This window comes from Bos javanicus, chromosome 4 (genome assembly GCF_032452875.1).
Source record: "Bos javanicus breed banteng chromosome 4, ARS-OSU_banteng_1.0, whole genome shotgun sequence".
Taxonomy (NCBI): Eukaryota; Metazoa; Chordata; class Mammalia; order Artiodactyla; family Bovidae; genus Bos; species Bos javanicus.
In genome coordinates, this window is record NC_083871.1 from 13,852,876 (window position 1) to 13,871,288 (window position 18,413).

Genomic DNA, 18,413 nt, shown 5'->3' on the forward strand with positions numbered 1-18,413 from the left:
AAGTGGGCTGCAAAACGGCTTTAAGTCTGGAAAAGAAAGCTAGGAGTCCCTTCTCCCCTTCCAAGAAGCAGAGAATTGCATTTTCAAGTATTTTGAATTATTGCCCTGAATGTGTGTATGTGGATGTATTTGCACGCACACCTCTATACAAATAAAACTGCCAAGAATAGACATAGAGCCTGTGCCCTGGACGAGTCAAGGAGGCTCTGTTCACACAGAGCACAATGGCAGTGTTCTTTCTGGAGTTGTTCAATGAATGCTTCTGCTTCCAAGACTCCTGAACAGAGGACTGTTTTGAGGGGTGGCTTGGCTCTTTCAAAATCTCTCTCCCTTCTAGGTCCTGCAAGAATTGCAGGTTGCCGTTAGAGATTAATTCACTGGGGTGAGCATTCTCTAGTCTGTTAGTATGAATTAGCTCATCCAGTTGATCATGGCTGAAGACTCCATGACTTCCTGTAGAAGCTTAGTAGATGGAGGCCTGAAAAGTATAAAAGAATCAAGAGAGGAAAGATGGGGGTGGTTTCTGGCAACAAATTGCATGTACAGATGAATCAAGGACTCTTCTGTTCTGAATAGTGCTGGAGAATTCAGTCGAAGTTAGCTAATTATGGGCCTTTAACACTGAGCTCATCTAGGAAATAGGAGGCCATTGATGGTTTTTAAAGAGGAAAATATATGGAAATAGAGACCAGTCAAGTTTTCCCAGCCCCAAACATCAAAGGCTGAGCTGCCTGGACAGCTCTAGAAGGGAAGTCTCCTCCTGATCTCTGACCTTGTATGCAAGCTGACTAATCCATGTCCACTCAATTCAGCCCATATTTGCTGCACACATTTCGTGTATCAGTACAGTTATAGGTTTCAGAAACAGCTGCTAAAAAGTACTCTTCTCTGGCTTCCTCTCTCGCTTTAAATATTTTCCTTCATTTCCTCCCATTTGCAAGGCCTTGTGTGACATTCCATCAGGAAGTAAACTTTCCAAGTACTGTCATGTTAGAGCCTTAGGAGAGAACTGATGTGGCCTAGAGTGTTAACAGGAGTGCTCTGTATGATGAGAAATGTATGTTTTCTTTGCTCTGGCCAGATTTTTCTAGACCAGAAAGCGAAGGTTTTTTAAATATTAGCATGTAGTATATTTAACAAAGTGCTTACTGAAAATCCCACAAAATATGTCTTTGCTGCATATTTTGAAAGCACCGAGGCGCTCACCTTGGTTTGTGTAAGCATTCAGCGGTGCATGTTATACTTTATTTTGGCTGCCGTGATACGTATCAGGAGGTGGCTCTCTTTGGACTCCCGGTGAAGTTGGCAACCCATCCACAAAGCCGGTCCAAGGGTAGGGTGACTTGAGTGAGTTCTGTACGAGAGCCCTCACTGTCTGCTATGCAAACACATTCTGCATTCACAGGTCAGCTCATCACGCCTACTGGCGGTCAACCATCCCCAGCCAAGTTCTCATCATCTGCTGCTTGGATTAGGGCTATAGCTTACCTTCTGACTGCCTCCCTCATTCCAGGCTCTCCCACTCCCTTCCAGCTCCATACTGCCTCTGTATTCTTAAATAAAATTAAACATTGTCTCTTGCATTTTTAAATGCCTCCAGATTCTCTGCAGGGTCAGGTGGCAGCAACAATTTTCATCAAGGGTCAGGCCACCCCTTAGGTGTATCAGAATGTGCATAAAGAGCTGGCCAAGAAGGAGAGGAGTGAGGTTTCAAAAGCCATATTTGGCGTTTCCAGTGTCTTGGATTCCTTTTGAAAATTTAAATAATACTTTTGGGTTAAATCAGATGTATATTTATTCACATGGAGAAGGAAATGGCAACCCACTCCATTATTCTTGTCTGGGAAATCCCACGGACAGAGGAATCTGGTGGGTTACAGTCCATGGGGTCAGAGGAGTTGGACATGACTCAGCGCTGAAACAACAACAGATGTTTATTCAAAAGGGGGATACTGATCTCCAGAAAGAAGTCCAAACTTGTTCTGTTGTTTAAGGAGCTATATAATGTTTGAACTAGCTTTCCAGAACCATCACCCATCTTGCTTTTGCTAGTGTTTGTTGGTGATGGACAGGGAGGCCTGGCGTGCTGTGATTCATGGGGTCGCAAAGAGTCGGACATGACTGAGCGACTGAACTGAACTGAACTGAACTTGACATTGATGGTACTATCAAGAGTAGGTCTTTGAGGGACTTTTCTTCTGGTTGTGGAGATAAATGCAGAACCGAATTTCAAGTGGTTTCTTGGCTGTGTTATCATGGAGATCCAAGGGAGAACAGTGGAAGGTGTCCATAGGTCTGCTTGGGACGAGGTGTTAAAGCTCTGGAGTTGCATCATGAAGAATTAGTAGTGATCACCTCCTGGACACTGGAGGGAAGACTGGTAGAAAGAAAAAAATGTGTAGTGCCTTTGAGGTGTGTACCTACTGGGGTTTTGGGTGATTGTGTGTTGTTCAGAGTGCAGGTTGAGGTGGAAGAAATAAGAAGTTGTGGGGTTTTATACTGCAATGTATAGGGAACTATAGAATATTTTTGGTGGGGAAAGGATACATAGATGTGTTTTTTTAAAAATAAAAATGAAACTACTAGAAACACAGAGCAAGACTTGTAGTTTTAGAGAGGCCAGTCAAAATACTACTATAATACTCCAGGTGAGAGATGGTAATGGCCTGGATCAGGGCAGTGTAGAAAAGACAGAGGCAGATTTAAGACAGATTTTTGGAGGAAGGATTGAACAAATGTAGAGACGCCTTGTTATAATCTCTGCTGAAAGAGTTAAAGTGAGTACTGTGATATCTAATTGTGAGCCCATATGTGAAAGGTGTGCAGTTGGTGCAGGGAAAGGAGAATGTAGTCAAAGGAGCTCTCAGCAGAAGGTGGGGGTTCTGCTTGGAATATGTGGAGTGTGAACACGTTGGGGGACATTCGCGTTGAAATGTACAACACAGAATCTGGAGCCTAGAGGGGATATCTTGGCAGGAGATACCCATTCATGAGTGATGATGGAAGTGAAATGTGACTCTTTCTGACTCCGTAAACTGTATCCCACCAGCCTCCTCTGTCCATGGGATTCTCCAGGCAAGAATACTGGGGTAGGTAGCCATTCCCTTCTGCAGGAATCTTCCCGACCTAGGGATTAAACCCGGGTCTCCTGCATTGCAGGCGGTTTCTTTACCGTCTGAGCCACCAGTAAAGACAAATGTAAATATTATCCAGAGTGACATCTGACATGAGAAAAGATGAGGCCAAAGACAGAACTGCAAAGAATATCTTCATTAAGGTAAATTATTTTTAATAAATTTTAATTTGAGAGATTAACTCTGGTTTTCTATAGAACATGTAAAATATGTTATAAAAAGAATCCCTATCTGAAATGGCTATACATAGAATTGTATAAAAGTGGCTAGGGCATTTGACATTAAGTTAAGGGCAATACATCTAAAACACAAAGAAACAGGGACTTTCCTGGTTGTCCAGTGGTTAAGCTCCATGCTTCTACTGCAGGGGGCATGGGTTCAATCCCTGGTCAGGGAACTAAGATCCTGCATGCCCTGTGGTATGGCCAAAAAAAAGAAAAAGAAGTAAAACACACAAAAAACAAACAAATGAAGAAAGACCCTTTTTTTTAATCTCTCAAAGTCTTTTCACCAACAGTAACATGGTAGTAAGTTTGATTTAGAATTGACTCAATGTTCTTGCCATCATCCCTTTTATCTTTTGGAAGCTAGTGTTCTATTCATTTCTAAGCCACTAATTATTTGATCAATTCCAACATTCACAGTTTTTCACATTAGAATTGATGCTGTGTTACAGTTTAATTAGCAGCAATCAATTTTCTTAGCAGTACATGACTTTGGCCTGTTCGATTCGAAGTCCTACGGTGATTGCTTTGTGCGTCCCCCTTTCGTCAGCAACAGAGTGCCATTTGGAGTCAAGGAGGATGGAGTGAAATGGCCCACTATGCTCCCTCCTGTCTGTCTCCCCCTGACCAGACTTAGCCGTCTTCCATGAACCTGCAGACCCCTTGTGAAAAGCCAGGAGCAGGGCATCAAGGACTCGGGGCAGGCATTCAGACCCTCTTATCCTGGGGTTTTTGCAGGTCCTGAGAGAGCTGGGGAAAGCAAGAACCCATCGGCCTCATAAAACACAAGCCCTTCTCTTCACAGAGGGCTGCCCCGTGTCACTCAGGGTTCTGGTTGCAAGCAGCAGGCACTGAATCCAGGGGGATTTATTGGAAGAAAATCTGGTGCTGACATCACTTCTAGTAAGATTTATTGGAAGGAAATCTGGTGCTCACAGAATCAACAGGAGGCAAAGGAACAGGCTTGGGAAAGGGGCAAGACCAAGGGAACCCAGACAGACCATGGATCTCTGGAGCAGTCTGGCCAGGATGTCAGACTTGGCTGGCTGCACGCTGCCCCTCATTATCCTCGGTGCCCTCTTGGCTTTGCCTCTTGGCCCCAAAGACAAAGGTCCAGTTAGGAGCATTCGGTCTGACTGCCCAGATCCTGCCAGTGTGCTGGTCACCAGGAAATGGAGAGCAGGAAATGTCTCTCTGGGGCTTCAGGATGAGAAAGTAGGGTCCCAGCAAGGCACCAACGCAGCAGTGCTGCCAGGAAAGCACCCCCTACCACCAGACAGAAAAGGGTCTTGGTGTTGTATTACCAACAATGACAAACGGCTCCTTGCACTTCTGTCCCAAAGTCTCAGATTTGTGAGGTCATCAGAAAGTTAAAATGTTAGTACTCAGTTGTGTCCAACTCTTTGCGACTCCTCTGTCCATGGGATTCTCCAGGCAAGAGTACTGGAGTGGGTAGCCATTCACTTCTGTAGGAATCTTCCCGACCCAGGGATTGAACCCAGGTCTCTTGCATTGCAGGCAGGTTCTTTACCATCTGAGCCACCAGAGAAGGCCATCAGAGCAGCTCAATAGTCAGACAACTGTAGCATATTCAGACTGGTAACATTGGCTTCATTCTTCACCACCAAGTGGAGGAAACTGACCTTTCCAGAGCTCATATACAGGGTCAGGCCCTGGACTAAGTGTGTTATATTCAATTTCGGTGAATGTGCAAATTACTCATGTTTAGACCTCAAGGATATCTTAAGGAAGGAGGACAGTAGTTACCAAACTTTTTTCCAACTACAGAGAAAGAAAGCAACAACTGCAGAGGGTAGAATTTAGCTGCTGAATAAAATAATGTCTAAAAGATGCCATTGTTTGAAATTAGTCTCGTAGACTGACAGGTAATTAACTTCTGCCAGTAGTTTAATGTCTCACCGTACCTGGTACAGAGACCGCACATGTGTGGTAACTTTTCCCCCCCTCCAATCACAGAGGAAATGTAGCTGGGTATGAACTCGTGGCACAACTCATATATCCGTAGTCCGTAGCAGTTCTACATAAATCCTTTTCTTTAAAGTTATTTAACTGTTTTGAAAATGGTTTCAACAGAAGTAATTCCAATTGCACCAGAAAGGAAACCAGAATCTTAAAGAAAAATATACTGTCTTTGCTGAGCAAGGCAAACATATCAGTATGCAGAGAGACAAGCCCGTCTCTTGTGTTTTATTTCCTTAACAAATCCACCAAAACACACTTTCTGTCTTTAAAAAGCTGATAGACAAAGAATTCTGTGGCCATTAAAAATTAATGCCTACAACTGGTTTGTAACCAGTTTAAAACAGTACTGTTTTTTTAAAATTGTTTCTCTTTTATTTACCATATCTCATTATGGGACTTTGCACATATTATAAACACAATAAATATTTGTTGGGGTTTTTAAAAACTCATTGAAAACATATTCTCTGGGGAAGTGTTTTCTATTTAAAGACTTAGATAACCTGCTATTTCCCCACCTACTTCAAAAATAAACTAACACACTTCTATTACAAACCTACCCCTTTTTATAGCCAGGCCCTTACAGAATAATATATTTCCAAAAAGCTCTAAGTGGCCACTTTCTGTCATGATGTTTCTTTTTAATTCTTTCGGGAGTTAATGTTTAAAAATCCTTGTGTCTGCGAAAGATAGGAGCTTGATGTTGTTTAAAGCTGTCCAGCGCAAAGTCATTTGGTGAAACTGACTTCATTTTAAGAACTAAAAAAAAGTGAGCCTAAAGACTAGGTGGTTCTCCAAAATTAAAACAAAAGACTTGCTTTTGCTTTGCTTTTTAAAACCTCTTTAAATAATGTGAAAAAAATCCACCAATAAAAGAGCATTGCTTTCAAAAAGAAATAATAGTAGTAATTTTCTTCTTAATGAAAAAAAAAAAAAACAACTCGGTGATTCTAATAAAAGCACAATTGTTTTTTTCTATATTCAGTGGAACCAGGACTAAAGTAATTTAGAACTTGAGCTGTTCTCCCCTTTGGGTCTATGGAGGGAGGTGGAAGAACCTATGGGTTACTGGTTTTACTTCTCTGAAATCTTCACTTCTCAGCCCTGGACACCTTTAAGTTTTTGCTCAGCGTGGCCTTTCTTGAGCACGTTGTTTAAAAACTCGCCTCTTCCTCCCCTGATCAGCACGTCCAGTGCCCCTCCCAGCGTTCTCTGTCTCCCTCCTAGTTACCTGACTCAGTGTATGTTTTGTTTGTTTATTTGCTTTCAGCTTCTTTCTGCTCATTCACGGAAGCACCATGGCATGAGCACAGATTTTTTTGGGGGGAGGGTCCCTGTCCTCTGCCTGGCCCATGACGCACTTTGAGTGCTCCCCGAATGTTTGCTGACATACAAGCGCAGGCAGCACTTGCTTGTAGATTTCTCTGTATGAATATTTGCAGCTCTCTTGGTGGTTTAAAAAGCAATTTCACATTAGTAATTTTATCTGTTTATTCTTATGATAAATTTGTAAGAAAAGGTTATTATCCCAAGTCAGCAAATGAGGGAAAGGGCCTCAGAGAGTTCCTATGAATTATGCTAAGTGAGGGGCTAGCAAGTGGTAGACTCCAGCTTTGGACTCAGACCGATTACGTGCCTTGAAATGCCCCTACCACCCAGGTTGTGAATCTGTCTCTCCGAAGGAATACAGCAAGGCCTGTAATAAGTATTGCTGAATCAGGTCTCAGGAGAGGATTCCACAGAGTAAGTAAGAATACAGTGTGGATGGATAACATGGGTTGGGAAGATCCCCTGGAGGAGGAAATGGCAACCCACTCCAGTATTCTTGCCTGGAGAATCCCATGGACAGAGGAGCCTGGCAGGCTACAGTCCATGGGGTCCCAAAGAGTTGGACACAACTAAGCAAGTTCCACCCTCATAGTCTTGATATACATGCCCTGTGTGCTGTGTGTGGTGACCTCTGGAAATCGAAAGAGCTCTCCATGCGATGTCCACCTCCAAGAGCCTCCACACACCCCTGCTTGCACTGCAGCTGAGCAGCACACCTTCTGCGCTTCAGGCATCTCTCCACGACATTTCTGTTTCATGACAGCTGTGGGTAGGGAGGCAGTGCACCAACTGGTTAAAGATCAGAGACCCCGTTACACACAGAACCAGGTAGAACGTGAAGCTGGACATGGGTGGAAGACTTGGGGGGAAATTACTCTGTCTCCTCACCTATTAAATTAGGTTGGTGGTACCAAGTTCTGATATATAAATTAGATGATGCAAGTAAAGCATTCATCACTGCTTTAGGTGTGATTATTGTGCAAATAGATGGGGGGGGGGAGTGGAAACAGTGTTAGATTTCATGTTCTTGGGCTCCAAAATCAATGCAGATGGTGATGGCAGCCACGAAATTAAAAATGCTTGCTCCTTGAAAGAAAAGCTATGATAAACCTAGACAGAGTATTAAAAAGCAGAGACATCACTTTGCTGACAAAGGTCCATATAGTCAAAGCTATGGTTTTTCCAGTAGTCATGTATGATGTGAGAGTTGGACCATGAAGAAGGCCAAGTGCTGAAGAATTAGTGCTTTGAACTGTGGTGTTGGACAAGACTCTTGAGAGTCCCTTGGACTGCAAGGAGATCCAACCAGTCCATCCTAAAGGAAATCAATCCTGAATATTCATTGGAAGGACTGATGCTGAAGCTGAAGCTCCAATACTTCAGCCGCCTGATGCAAAAAGCTAACTCATTGGAAAAGACCCTGATACTGGAAAGGTTGAGGGCAAGAGGAAAAGGGGATGACAGGGGATGAGATGGTTGGATAGCCTCACTGCCTCAGTGGACATGAGTTTGAACAAACTCAAGGAGATGGTGAAGGACAGGGAAGCCTACTGTGCTACAGTCCATGGGGTCACAAAGAGTCAGACAGGACTTAGTGGCTGAACAACCACAATTGTGTATCTCATTATCTCTTCTACCAGATTATAAAACCATAGAAGTTAAGGCACGTCACTGGCTTTATTAGTTTGCCAGGGCTGCCATAACAATGTCCCATAAACTGAGCAGTTTAAACAGTAAATATTGAAAGTCTCACAGTTCTAGAAGCTAGAATTCCAAGACCAAGGTGTTGGCTGGTTGGTTCTGATGGCTGTCAGGGAGAATCTGTTCTGTGCTTTGCTGGCTGACTTTGGCACTTCTTGGCTTGTAGAGGCAGCCCTCTAGTCTTCACCTTCATCTTCAATGGTGTTCTCCCTGTGTGTGAATCTGTGTTTAAATCTCCCCTCGTTTATGAAGACGCTGGTCATGCTGGATCCGGTGCCCTCACTGCTCTGGCACAACCTCATCTTAACTAATATACCTGCAGGGACACTAATTCCAAATAAGATTGACATTCTGAGGTCCTGGAGGTTTGGAAGTCAACATATAAATTTGGGGAGGGGAATATAAATTCAACCATAACATGGGATTTGGGACCTTCATATCTGTTGTATTTTACTTCTATTTAGAAGTTCCAGGGAATGTCTCTGGGACCCATTGGACTTGATAAAGGTCTCTAGAAGGTTCAGAGATAGAGCTCCTTTCCAGCTTATTGGTCTTTTGAAAACTGCCTCTCCATCGAAGGTTTACCAGAAGAGAAACTTCCTTCCTGCTAGTGCCTCCTTGGGCTTTGTGTTTGATCTTTGACTCAGGAAATTATAACACGTCAAGGTGAATATTTTGCTCAGGACTTTCCAAGCTGGTTTTTAACAGACAGGTAGTGGTAATATCTTTACATATAAAGATTTAGGTGTGTTATTTATAGTTTAACATGTTAAAAGGTTTATTCATCTAAATATCTGGGTAACTCAGTGTACTTATCAAAATTTTAAGTGAATGTCTTTGTCTCACAGGTATGTATTAGTAATAAATGTGTTAAGTGTTAATAATAAATGACAGTTTCCCTCAAAGGCATCTTAGTTTCCATCTGATATGTATATAGTGTGATTATAAAGAAATGAGTCTGGTTTCACAATCTACACAGCTGCATATAGATTGCTATATTCCATTGAAAATTTAAATGAGATATTTCCAGTATCTAAATTGTAATACTGTACTTCACACATCCATATTTTTAAGATGGATATTCCCTCCACAAATCACTTGCTTAATACAGCAGAACTTTTGGAGTTGCTTTTCAGGCTACATTTGTTTGGGCATTTAAACATGCACTATATAATACATTCTCTAAATGGTTGGAGCTGAAAGTTTGAGTTGTTATAAATGTCAGGATTTGTTGTGATGGAAATAGGACTCTAATGTATAGAAAGTCTGCAAATATTTGTTGAATGACTGAATATATGAGTGAGTGAAGGGGTGTGGAGGAAGTGGAGGCATTTCTTTTAAACTCCGCTCGAACCAATGGAATCAGTAACCTGTGGTGAATATGATCCTGAAGAGTGAAGGTAATATATTTAAAAACCATAGAAGTGAGTTTTACTTGTTTATATTGTCTTCTTCCTGTAAGTTGGACGTGGTCGTGATACTTTGTCTTGTGCCCCCACCCTCTACCCTGTGAGTGATGTTTTCAAGCACTCTGCAATGGAAGGAATCTCCAAGAAAGGCAGTTTCAGGGGAAAGAGACGCAAGGGATGCACATTTGCATAGGGCAGGAAGGGCACGGGAACATCTGGTGGTGGTGGCTGACTGGTACCATTTGTTAGCACTCATTAAATTCACATTAATGCACGAGCTGCTCTGAATGTGTAAATGCCATTTCAGGTCAGTTGTTTTCTCCCAGGTCAATGGCAATGACTTTGGGGGGCCCTGTCCTGGTTGTTTCCTTGCCAATGGCATTTGACCTGGGGTCAGACCTGTATTTAACCCTTTCCTGTAGGTCAAAACCAAATCAACGGGGTGAGGATGAAACTGGAAATGAGTGGTCTGTACAGCAGGTGTCCCCTGCGGAGAATGTGCCGCAGGTGGAAACAGTTTAAGATCTGTTCCTGGCCCATCTTGGAAGACGCTTCAGAGGTCAGAGATGCAATTCCAAGACATCCATGTGGCGGGGGAGGCCTGGGGATAGATGGAGCAGGTGCTGACTTGGAGCGGTTTCTCAGCAGCGTGGTGGGGGGACTTTCAAAGAGACCCCTTCTGGAGATAATGTATCCATATATTCATGAGCACATATCTCGGGCATCCATCGTGGACTGATTTACTTAGAAGTTGCCCCGAATGATTAGAACTTTACCCTCTGCCCCTACCTCCCACCAGCAACCAGAGATTTTGATTGGAAGGCAAGACTATAATGCATTTTTCTCTTTCTTTGTTCTAGAGGATGAGGATGATGAAGAAATGGTGGAACCTAAAGGGGACCAGGATTCAGAACAGGAAAATGAAGACAAAAAGCAGGAGGTGAAGGAAGGTACGGTGTGGGAGAGAAATCGAGTCATCGTTTTATTGTTATTGTTTTTGTTTTTGTTTTTTTAACCAACAAAAGGGGGTATAGAGGTAAGTAAAAACATTAATATAGGCCTCCAGAATGGAAGGTTTTCTGGGATTATTCAGTACATTACATGTAGCAATATAAACTGAGTCCCTTTAGTTTTTGACCGACAGAAACAAATAAAATACAAGTCATCCACAATCCCAGCAAAATTCCTGTAAAATTATTACTAAATAGCAGTAAAACAAGGTACTCGTTATCAATTGACATGTTACCTAGTTGACTCCATCCTATGTTCCCAGTAATAACAGGAAAGGAAAGAAGCAGATATAATTATTTTGTCAACGAATTCTGAGGTTTATGCATGCGCGCTATGGAGAAACATTAACCATGGTCATCACTGTGGTGCATGCATGCTAAGTCGCTTCAGTCCTGTCTGACTCTGTGCAACCCTGTGGACTGTTGCCCACCAGGCTCCTCTGTCCATGGGATTCTCCAGGCAAGATTACGGGAGTGGGCTGCCATGCCCTCCTCCAGGGGATCTTCCTGACCCAGGGATCGAACCAGCGTCTCTTCTGTCTCCTGCGTTGGCAGGCAAACTCTTTACCACGAGCGCCACCTGGGAAGCCCAATCATCACTATTGACTATGCTATAAGTGTCTTCTCCATGCTCTGCCCAGATCAGCAGCAGCCTCTACTTGCTCCAGTAATAACAATGACTAATATTTAGTAAGGGCTTACTAGGTGTTTGGCTGTGTCCTTAACACTCCAAAGATATTATGCACCCTTTGCAACACCCTTTTGAAGCAATATAAACTGGGTTCCTTATTGTCTCTATCTTATAGATAGAGAAATAGGAAAAGAGAGGTTTAAAAACATACCCTGTATACATAATGTATAGGTACCTGGCCTCTGCTTGGAGCTGATGCCAAAGCCTATACACTTCCCCATGGTGCCCTCCTCCTGTAATAGCACTGGATTTCAAAACACTAGAAAGCAGGAATGTAAAAAGGATAGAAAGGGGTAGGCCAGAAGTAGTATAGCTGATGTTTCCTTAAAAATCTAATTTTGTGGGCTTTTTGAGATTTTCAGCCTAAGGAGAAAAAGAATTTGAGATCGTCATTCTTACTGAGATATGGAGTATCTGTGAGACTGGACTCTTGCACATTTCCTACTAAGTGTCCCAAGTTTAGAGCAACAGAAGTTTAATTAGAAGCTCAGTTTATTTTATTTTTATATTTATTTATTTTTAATTGATGATGCCTTTACTGTATTGGTTTGCTTTCTGTCATACATCAATTTTTAAATTTTCCATTTGCCTGTAACTCTGGCATACATGGTTGTCCCCAGGGACTTTGTAAGAGTGGGTATGTACTGGCCATGTGGACTCACCTCACCCTGCCCAGGCGTGAGGTGGCTTTTTACGGCCAAATTCTAGGGTATGGCTGTAGACAGGTAGTAGATTCAGCATCTTTAAGAGTGGCATTCACAGAGGGCCCAAGTTACTTTTTCTGAGAGATTGTAAAAGGATCTGATTGAAGCAATTTCACATTTAAACTCCTGCTAAGAACGTGGCTAGGCTTCCCTGGTGGCTCAGATGGTAAAGAATCTGCCTGCGATGTGGGAGCCTCGGATTCGGTCCCTGGGCTGGGAAGATTCCCTGGAGAAGAGAATACCCACTCTAGTTCCTTGCCTGGAGAATCCCATGGACAAGAAGCTACAGTCCATGGGTCTCAAAGAGTTGGACACGACTAAGTGACCAACACTTTCACTTTCAAGAACATGTGTATATATTTAAGCTGGTGAATAGAATATCATTAACACAGGTGTAGCAAGAGACAAAATAAGTCTGAGTTTACTAAAATACTATTTTTTTTTTACCAAAATATCCTTAAGATGTACTGAGTGATAAGGAGCCAGGGTATATTTTTTGTGTCTTGGCACAGATTCCCTCCTGCCCCTCAACCCCAATCTCCAAATTGTCTTCTCTGGCAAAGCACTGCAACCTCCTTCTTAAGTTCTGAGCAAAAACGCCCTCCAGTTTTAACTGGTGCTCATGCTTCATGGAATTGATTAAAGTCCTGTTAAAAGTCCAAAAGAAGTTTGAAAGTACATTTCCTGTTACTGCCATGCTGTGCATCTTAGTCTCTATTAATGGCTTTTCTGCACATTAGCACATGATGGGTTAAAAGCATGTTTATCTTGGCATCAAACTCTTGCTGGCTATTTTTTTTTAAAGCAAGATAGTATTTTGCAAACTTTTAAAAGAATCTCTAGCAGATACGATCATGGCGCCATTCACACAGCTGCATGGTAGGCAGGGCTGTGTCAGCACTTCCATAGGAACCCTGAATTTCAGGGATTTATTACTTAGCCATAAACATTTGCTCTGGGCTGAAACTTGACATACACGGTTTTAAACCAGGGAACACATTTTTGAGAAATCTGGCCTTTTTTTTAGAATTAAAAAAAAAGTGCTGAGGGGAAGATGGGGAAAAAAAAAATCCGTGCTCACTAGCTTTTGACATTTTTACTCATGTGACATCAAAATGCATTAAACAGTAAAGAAATGTGGGTTCAATTTATTACTCTTCCCACTTGTTTTTTCACAAAAGAATTGGGAAAAGCAGCAAGTACCTTTTAGCTTTTAATCAAATTTTAGGAAATTTCTGTATGTGAGAGTCCTAGTATTTTCATGTTTAGAAATTTAAAACAACAGAATCAGAAACTTAGCTCTTGCGATTGCACATTAACTCATAAACCTCACATTAACTTCAGAGAAGGGCATCGTTCTTTATTCAGTTTGATTTTTCTTACTCTTGTTTTTGAACTGATTTCACTGTAAAATTCTCCAAGAACCACCATGCCTACTTAATCTGATTTAATATTTAAGTTATGTGGGTTTACTTACTTATTTTTTAACCTTTTGGATATATTTTGGAAAACTATTTAAAAGATATAATTTCTATATTGAAATTTAAAGCTACCTCATTGGAAAAAGCATTTCTGAAATGGAGATTTTTTAAAATTACTTTTGACCTAAAATGAGGTTGTATAATATTCAATATAAATTGTGGATTTCACTATGGATTTTACATTTTTACAGAGAACAAAAAACCCAGGAACTCTAGACATCAAAAGATATAGTGTATAGTAAATAGAGTAAATCAAAAAGAAACTGAAAAAATACACATTCAGGTCAATAAGAAAAGCATAGCAAATAGAATAGGATCAATATGAGAAACACATAAAAAAGTATTGTCATATCCAAAACCCAGACAAATTAGTATTTTAGTAATAAAAAGAATACAAAATAGACCCTAAAATAAAATTCATACTTAAGTTTTTCAGGCTATGAATTCATAGAAATTGGGCGGTTTTCTAAACTTTGAATTTTATGACTCTAGTGCCTTGTTTTCATACTTCTTATTCAAGCTGAATGTAACTTCAGGTAAAGTTTGGTAAGTTTGAAATTTGTCCTGTTATTTGGATTATATGAAAGTAATATCTACATGGTCTACTTTTCCTGAAGAATCTTTATTTCTTAAGAAAGATCACTTTAAATGCATAAAATATTGTTAGCTCTTGGCAGAAATACTCCATGTTGCAAAAACAAACAGCAAAACCTGCTGTAATAGCCCTTTCTGCTTAACTTGTAAGAAAAATCAAACATTATTGTTGTCCTTGTTTTTCTCTGGTATGCCTGTTGCTATTAAATTAATTCCTGTCTTTTCATGCAGTGAAGATGTTGAAAACAATTCTTTAGGTTCCAGGGATAGGGGAAAACTGAAGAAAGAGACTTCAGAGAGAATTTGAGGTCTATCCTAGAGTCATACTATTCTGGTTCAAATTGTTTATGCTTATATTTAAAATTTTGTGGACTGCATTAATACACTAATTTTCTTCTCGTGAAATACAATGTCTGGAGAGGTTTTATCTCCTGAATACTGATATTGCTTGTGGTTCCTGGATAGTCCATTATGTTTTCATTACATTGTAATAAAACATCAGTTTAAAGATTTTTAAATATGAGAGGTTTGGGGTTTTATCAAACATAACTATGGCTCTATTTAACTCCTAAGTTGAATATTATTTATGACTTTTAAAAAGTACTCATCTGTTATTTTCTGCTAACAAATCATGTCATTTGATCTCTGTTGGACATCAAAGCTTAATATAACATATGTTCTTTGTTTTGGTTCTGTAGCAGTTTAGTTTCAACCCAAACATTGTATTGTCAAACATAATATCTGGAGAGGCTACTGCTTCACCTACCTGAACTTGGCTTCTGCAAATACACTTTGATCAGCCGTTTAGGTTTCTTTTAGAGAAGAAGTTGTATGTCTTTAAAGCTGAGATAAAAATGACAATAAACTACAGGGGAAAAAAATTACAGAAAATTACACAGGAACTATTTTTTATTCAAAGTAATGGACCTGTAAGGAAAGATACAGGTGGAATAAAAGTAACTCCAAAAGATAAACAAAATAGAATAGATATTTTTTATATATAAAAACAGGAATAATGGGGAAAAATTCCTATTTCTCTGTGTAATTTCAAGTGTGTTTCAAGTCATTCATCAGCAGTGACTAAAGTCAAATGAAGCTTTTTAAAATAAAACATTCTTCTTGATCTCGTAGTATTCTAGTTTAGCCCTGGGTGTTCTTTGGAAGGAATGATGCTAAAGCTGAAACTCCAGTACTTTGGCCACCTCATGTGAAGAGTTGACTCATTGGAAAAGACTCTGATGCTGGGAGGGATTGGGGGCAGGAGGAGAAGGGGACGACAGAGGATGAGATGGCTGGATGGCATCACCGACTCAATGGATGTGAGTTTGAGTGAACTCCGGGAGTTGGTGATGGACAGGGAGGCCTGGCGTGCTGCAATTCATGGGGTCACAAAGAGTCAAACATGACTGAGCGACTGAATTGAACTGATGCTTATTTATGTAACAGTAGTGACCAAAGATTGAAGGCAAAAGGAGAAGAGGGCAGCAGAGTATGAGATGGTTGGATGGCATCAGCAACTCAATGGACATGAACTTGGGCAGACTCTGGGAGATAGTGAGGAACAGGGAGGCTTGGTGTGCTACAGTCCATCGGGTTGCAAAGAGTTGGAAATGACTGAGCAACTGAACAACAACTGATTGTTGAATGCTCAACTATTTGCTGAGCTTCCCCAGTGGTTCAGCAGTAAAGAATTCACCTGCAGTATAGAAGTTGCAGGAGACACAGGTCTAATCCCTGAGTCAGGAAGATCCCCTGGAGGAGGGCATGGCAACCCACTCCAGTATTCTTGCCTGGAGAATTCCTTGAACAGAGGAGCCTGGCGGGCTACAGTCCATAGGGTCACAAAGAGTCGGACACGACTGAAGCGACTTCAAATGCATGCAACTACTTGCTAGTGTGTTTATTTTTAACTCTTAAAGCAGACTTAAAGTTTAGGTACCATTGCCTCGTTTTATAGATAACACTGCTGCTTAGAGAGCTTTTACTGACTGAAGAATCCAAGTTAGCAAATGGCATAGTAGCTCTCAGATTCCAGGTTGATTTTGTAGAGTTCTGGTTATTAATGGTTTACACACAGCCTACCTCACTATTTGTCAAACCAGTGTCTGTGTGGCGTTTCTCAGCAGATGTTGATGAAGGTTCTTATAGAGTCCCAGTATACTCAGGCATATTTGGGGCTCTGGAGATTTCAGCAACAAAAGAAATCCTTCTGCCTCTTAGAATCACTGGGGTGAACTGTATTTGGAGATTACCTTCTGCTTAGTGGATGAATCATGTTTTTGTTATAACATCACCTGGAGAGCATTTTATAAGGTGCGAGCAGACTACGTCATGATCATTCACGTTTCTTGTTCAAATACAGACTTTGGAGTCTGTCTAGACCCTCTTTCATTTTGATTTGGGGCAGAGAAGAGTAGGCCAGAATCGGGGAGACATTCTGAACATTACAAGTTTGAGATCTACTTCCATGGCTCTGCAAAAAGACTTCCTGCCCCTTCTTTTATTTCTCTTATCCAGTGGGTCACCAGTTCTTATAAATTGTACAAGAATCTGCTCTCTTTCCATCCTTACTTTCACTGGTTAAGTTTAAACCCCCATTGTTTCATTTCTGAACTATTACCATATCTTCCCAATTGGTCTCCCCATTTTTTTTCAGGGAATAACTTTTTATGTTGCAGTGTACTTAAGTAACAGTGTTGTGTTAGTTTCAGGTATACAGCAAAGTGATTCCGTTATACATACACATGTATCTATTCTTTTTCAGATTTTTTGCCCATTTAGATTGTTCCATAATTTTGAGCATAGCTCCCTGTGCTATACAGTAGGTCCTTGTCCAGGGCAATGGCTTCAAGATTCCATTAGTCAAGTCAAATAACTCTTCCATAAAACCTTAGGCTGCAGGTGACTGCACCTAAGTGATCCCTTTGACCATGTAGCCAGGTGGACATTGGTCCTAGTTATGGGGATGGTTGTGGAAGTGTTTGGGAAAGCTTGTGGGTGAGTGATTCCACCCAGGGACCCCCATGGTTTTAATGCACTACCCTCCTCCTGAAGTTTAAACTTTAGGAGCTTCTGATCCTACTGAAGAATAATCAAACACTTATTGAAGTCTCTCTGCACGGAAGTTGAAATGGAGTTCCTGAAGAGCCACAAAGGTTCAGCTGACAGTTTCTGCCCTTAGGGATTTCTCATTCTGGGGGAGTTCCTAGTGCTTTGTTTGTTTATAGGTTTATGTAAACTTTGCTACTGAAGGAATAGTTTCTGTAACCTAATCCTGACTCCGAGGTGAGCTGACTTTCAGACACTATGACATATCGCTAGTTATTTAGTCTCTCTTGGCCTCATTTTGTATCTTCAGATTTAGCTTTATATGGTTAATCATGCCGGAAAGTAAGGCATAAAAACAATCGTGAGGTATCTTATAGCATTTATTTGTTTCATGTGTTTGTTTAAAAGCAAACGATATCTTGGGTAAAGGTGGGTTTGCAAGGACATGCTTTAGTTTTTGAGGGGAATTTATATAACAGTCTATCAACCTTATCAAGCAACTATCTAAAATAAAATGAATTTATCAGTAGAAAGAGCCAAGGTGCTATCTGAATCATATCTGAATCGTATTATGAAGGTGAAAGTGAAGTCGCTCAGTCATGTCCGAGTCTTTGCGACCCCATGGACTGTAGCCTACCAGGCTCCTCCCTCCGTGGGATTCTCCAGGCAAGATTACTGGAGTGGGTTGCCATTTTCCTACTCCAGGGGATCTTCCCAACCCAGGGATCGAACCCCGGTCTCCTGCATTCCAGGCAGACGCTTTAACCTCTGAGCCACCAGGGAAGTGTATTATAGATAGTTCTTAATTATTTGGTATGTGCCGCTTAACCACAGCTTTACAACCTAATATACAAGGCAATGGCACCCCACTCCAGTACTCTTGCCTGGAAAATCCCATGGATAGAAAAGCCTGGTGGGCTGCAGTCCATGGGGTCGCTAAGAGTTGGACACGACTGAGCGACTTCCCCTTCACTTTTCACTTTCCTGCATTGGAGAAGGAAATGGCAACCCACTCCAGTGTTCTTACCTGGAGAATCCCAGGGACGGCGGAGCCTGGTGGGCTGCCGTCTATGGGGTCGCACAGAGTCGGACATGACTAAAGTGACTT

General features: G+C 41.3%; 1 protein-coding gene across 7 annotated transcripts in view; it reads left to right on the plus strand.

Moving 5' to 3' along the window:
• Positions 1-18,413, plus strand: part of DYNC1I1 (dynein cytoplasmic 1 intermediate chain 1) — a 379,184-nt gene that overhangs the window by 213,213 nt on the left and 147,558 nt on the right. For all 7 annotated transcript variants that reach the window (XM_061413501.1, XM_061413502.1, XM_061413499.1 and 4 more), the window contains one exon: positions 10,638-10,727. In XM_061413501.1, coding sequence (XP_061269485.1) covers positions 10,638-10,727 — 90 coding nt within the window. The remainder of the gene's footprint in view (positions 1-10,637; positions 10,728-18,413) is intronic.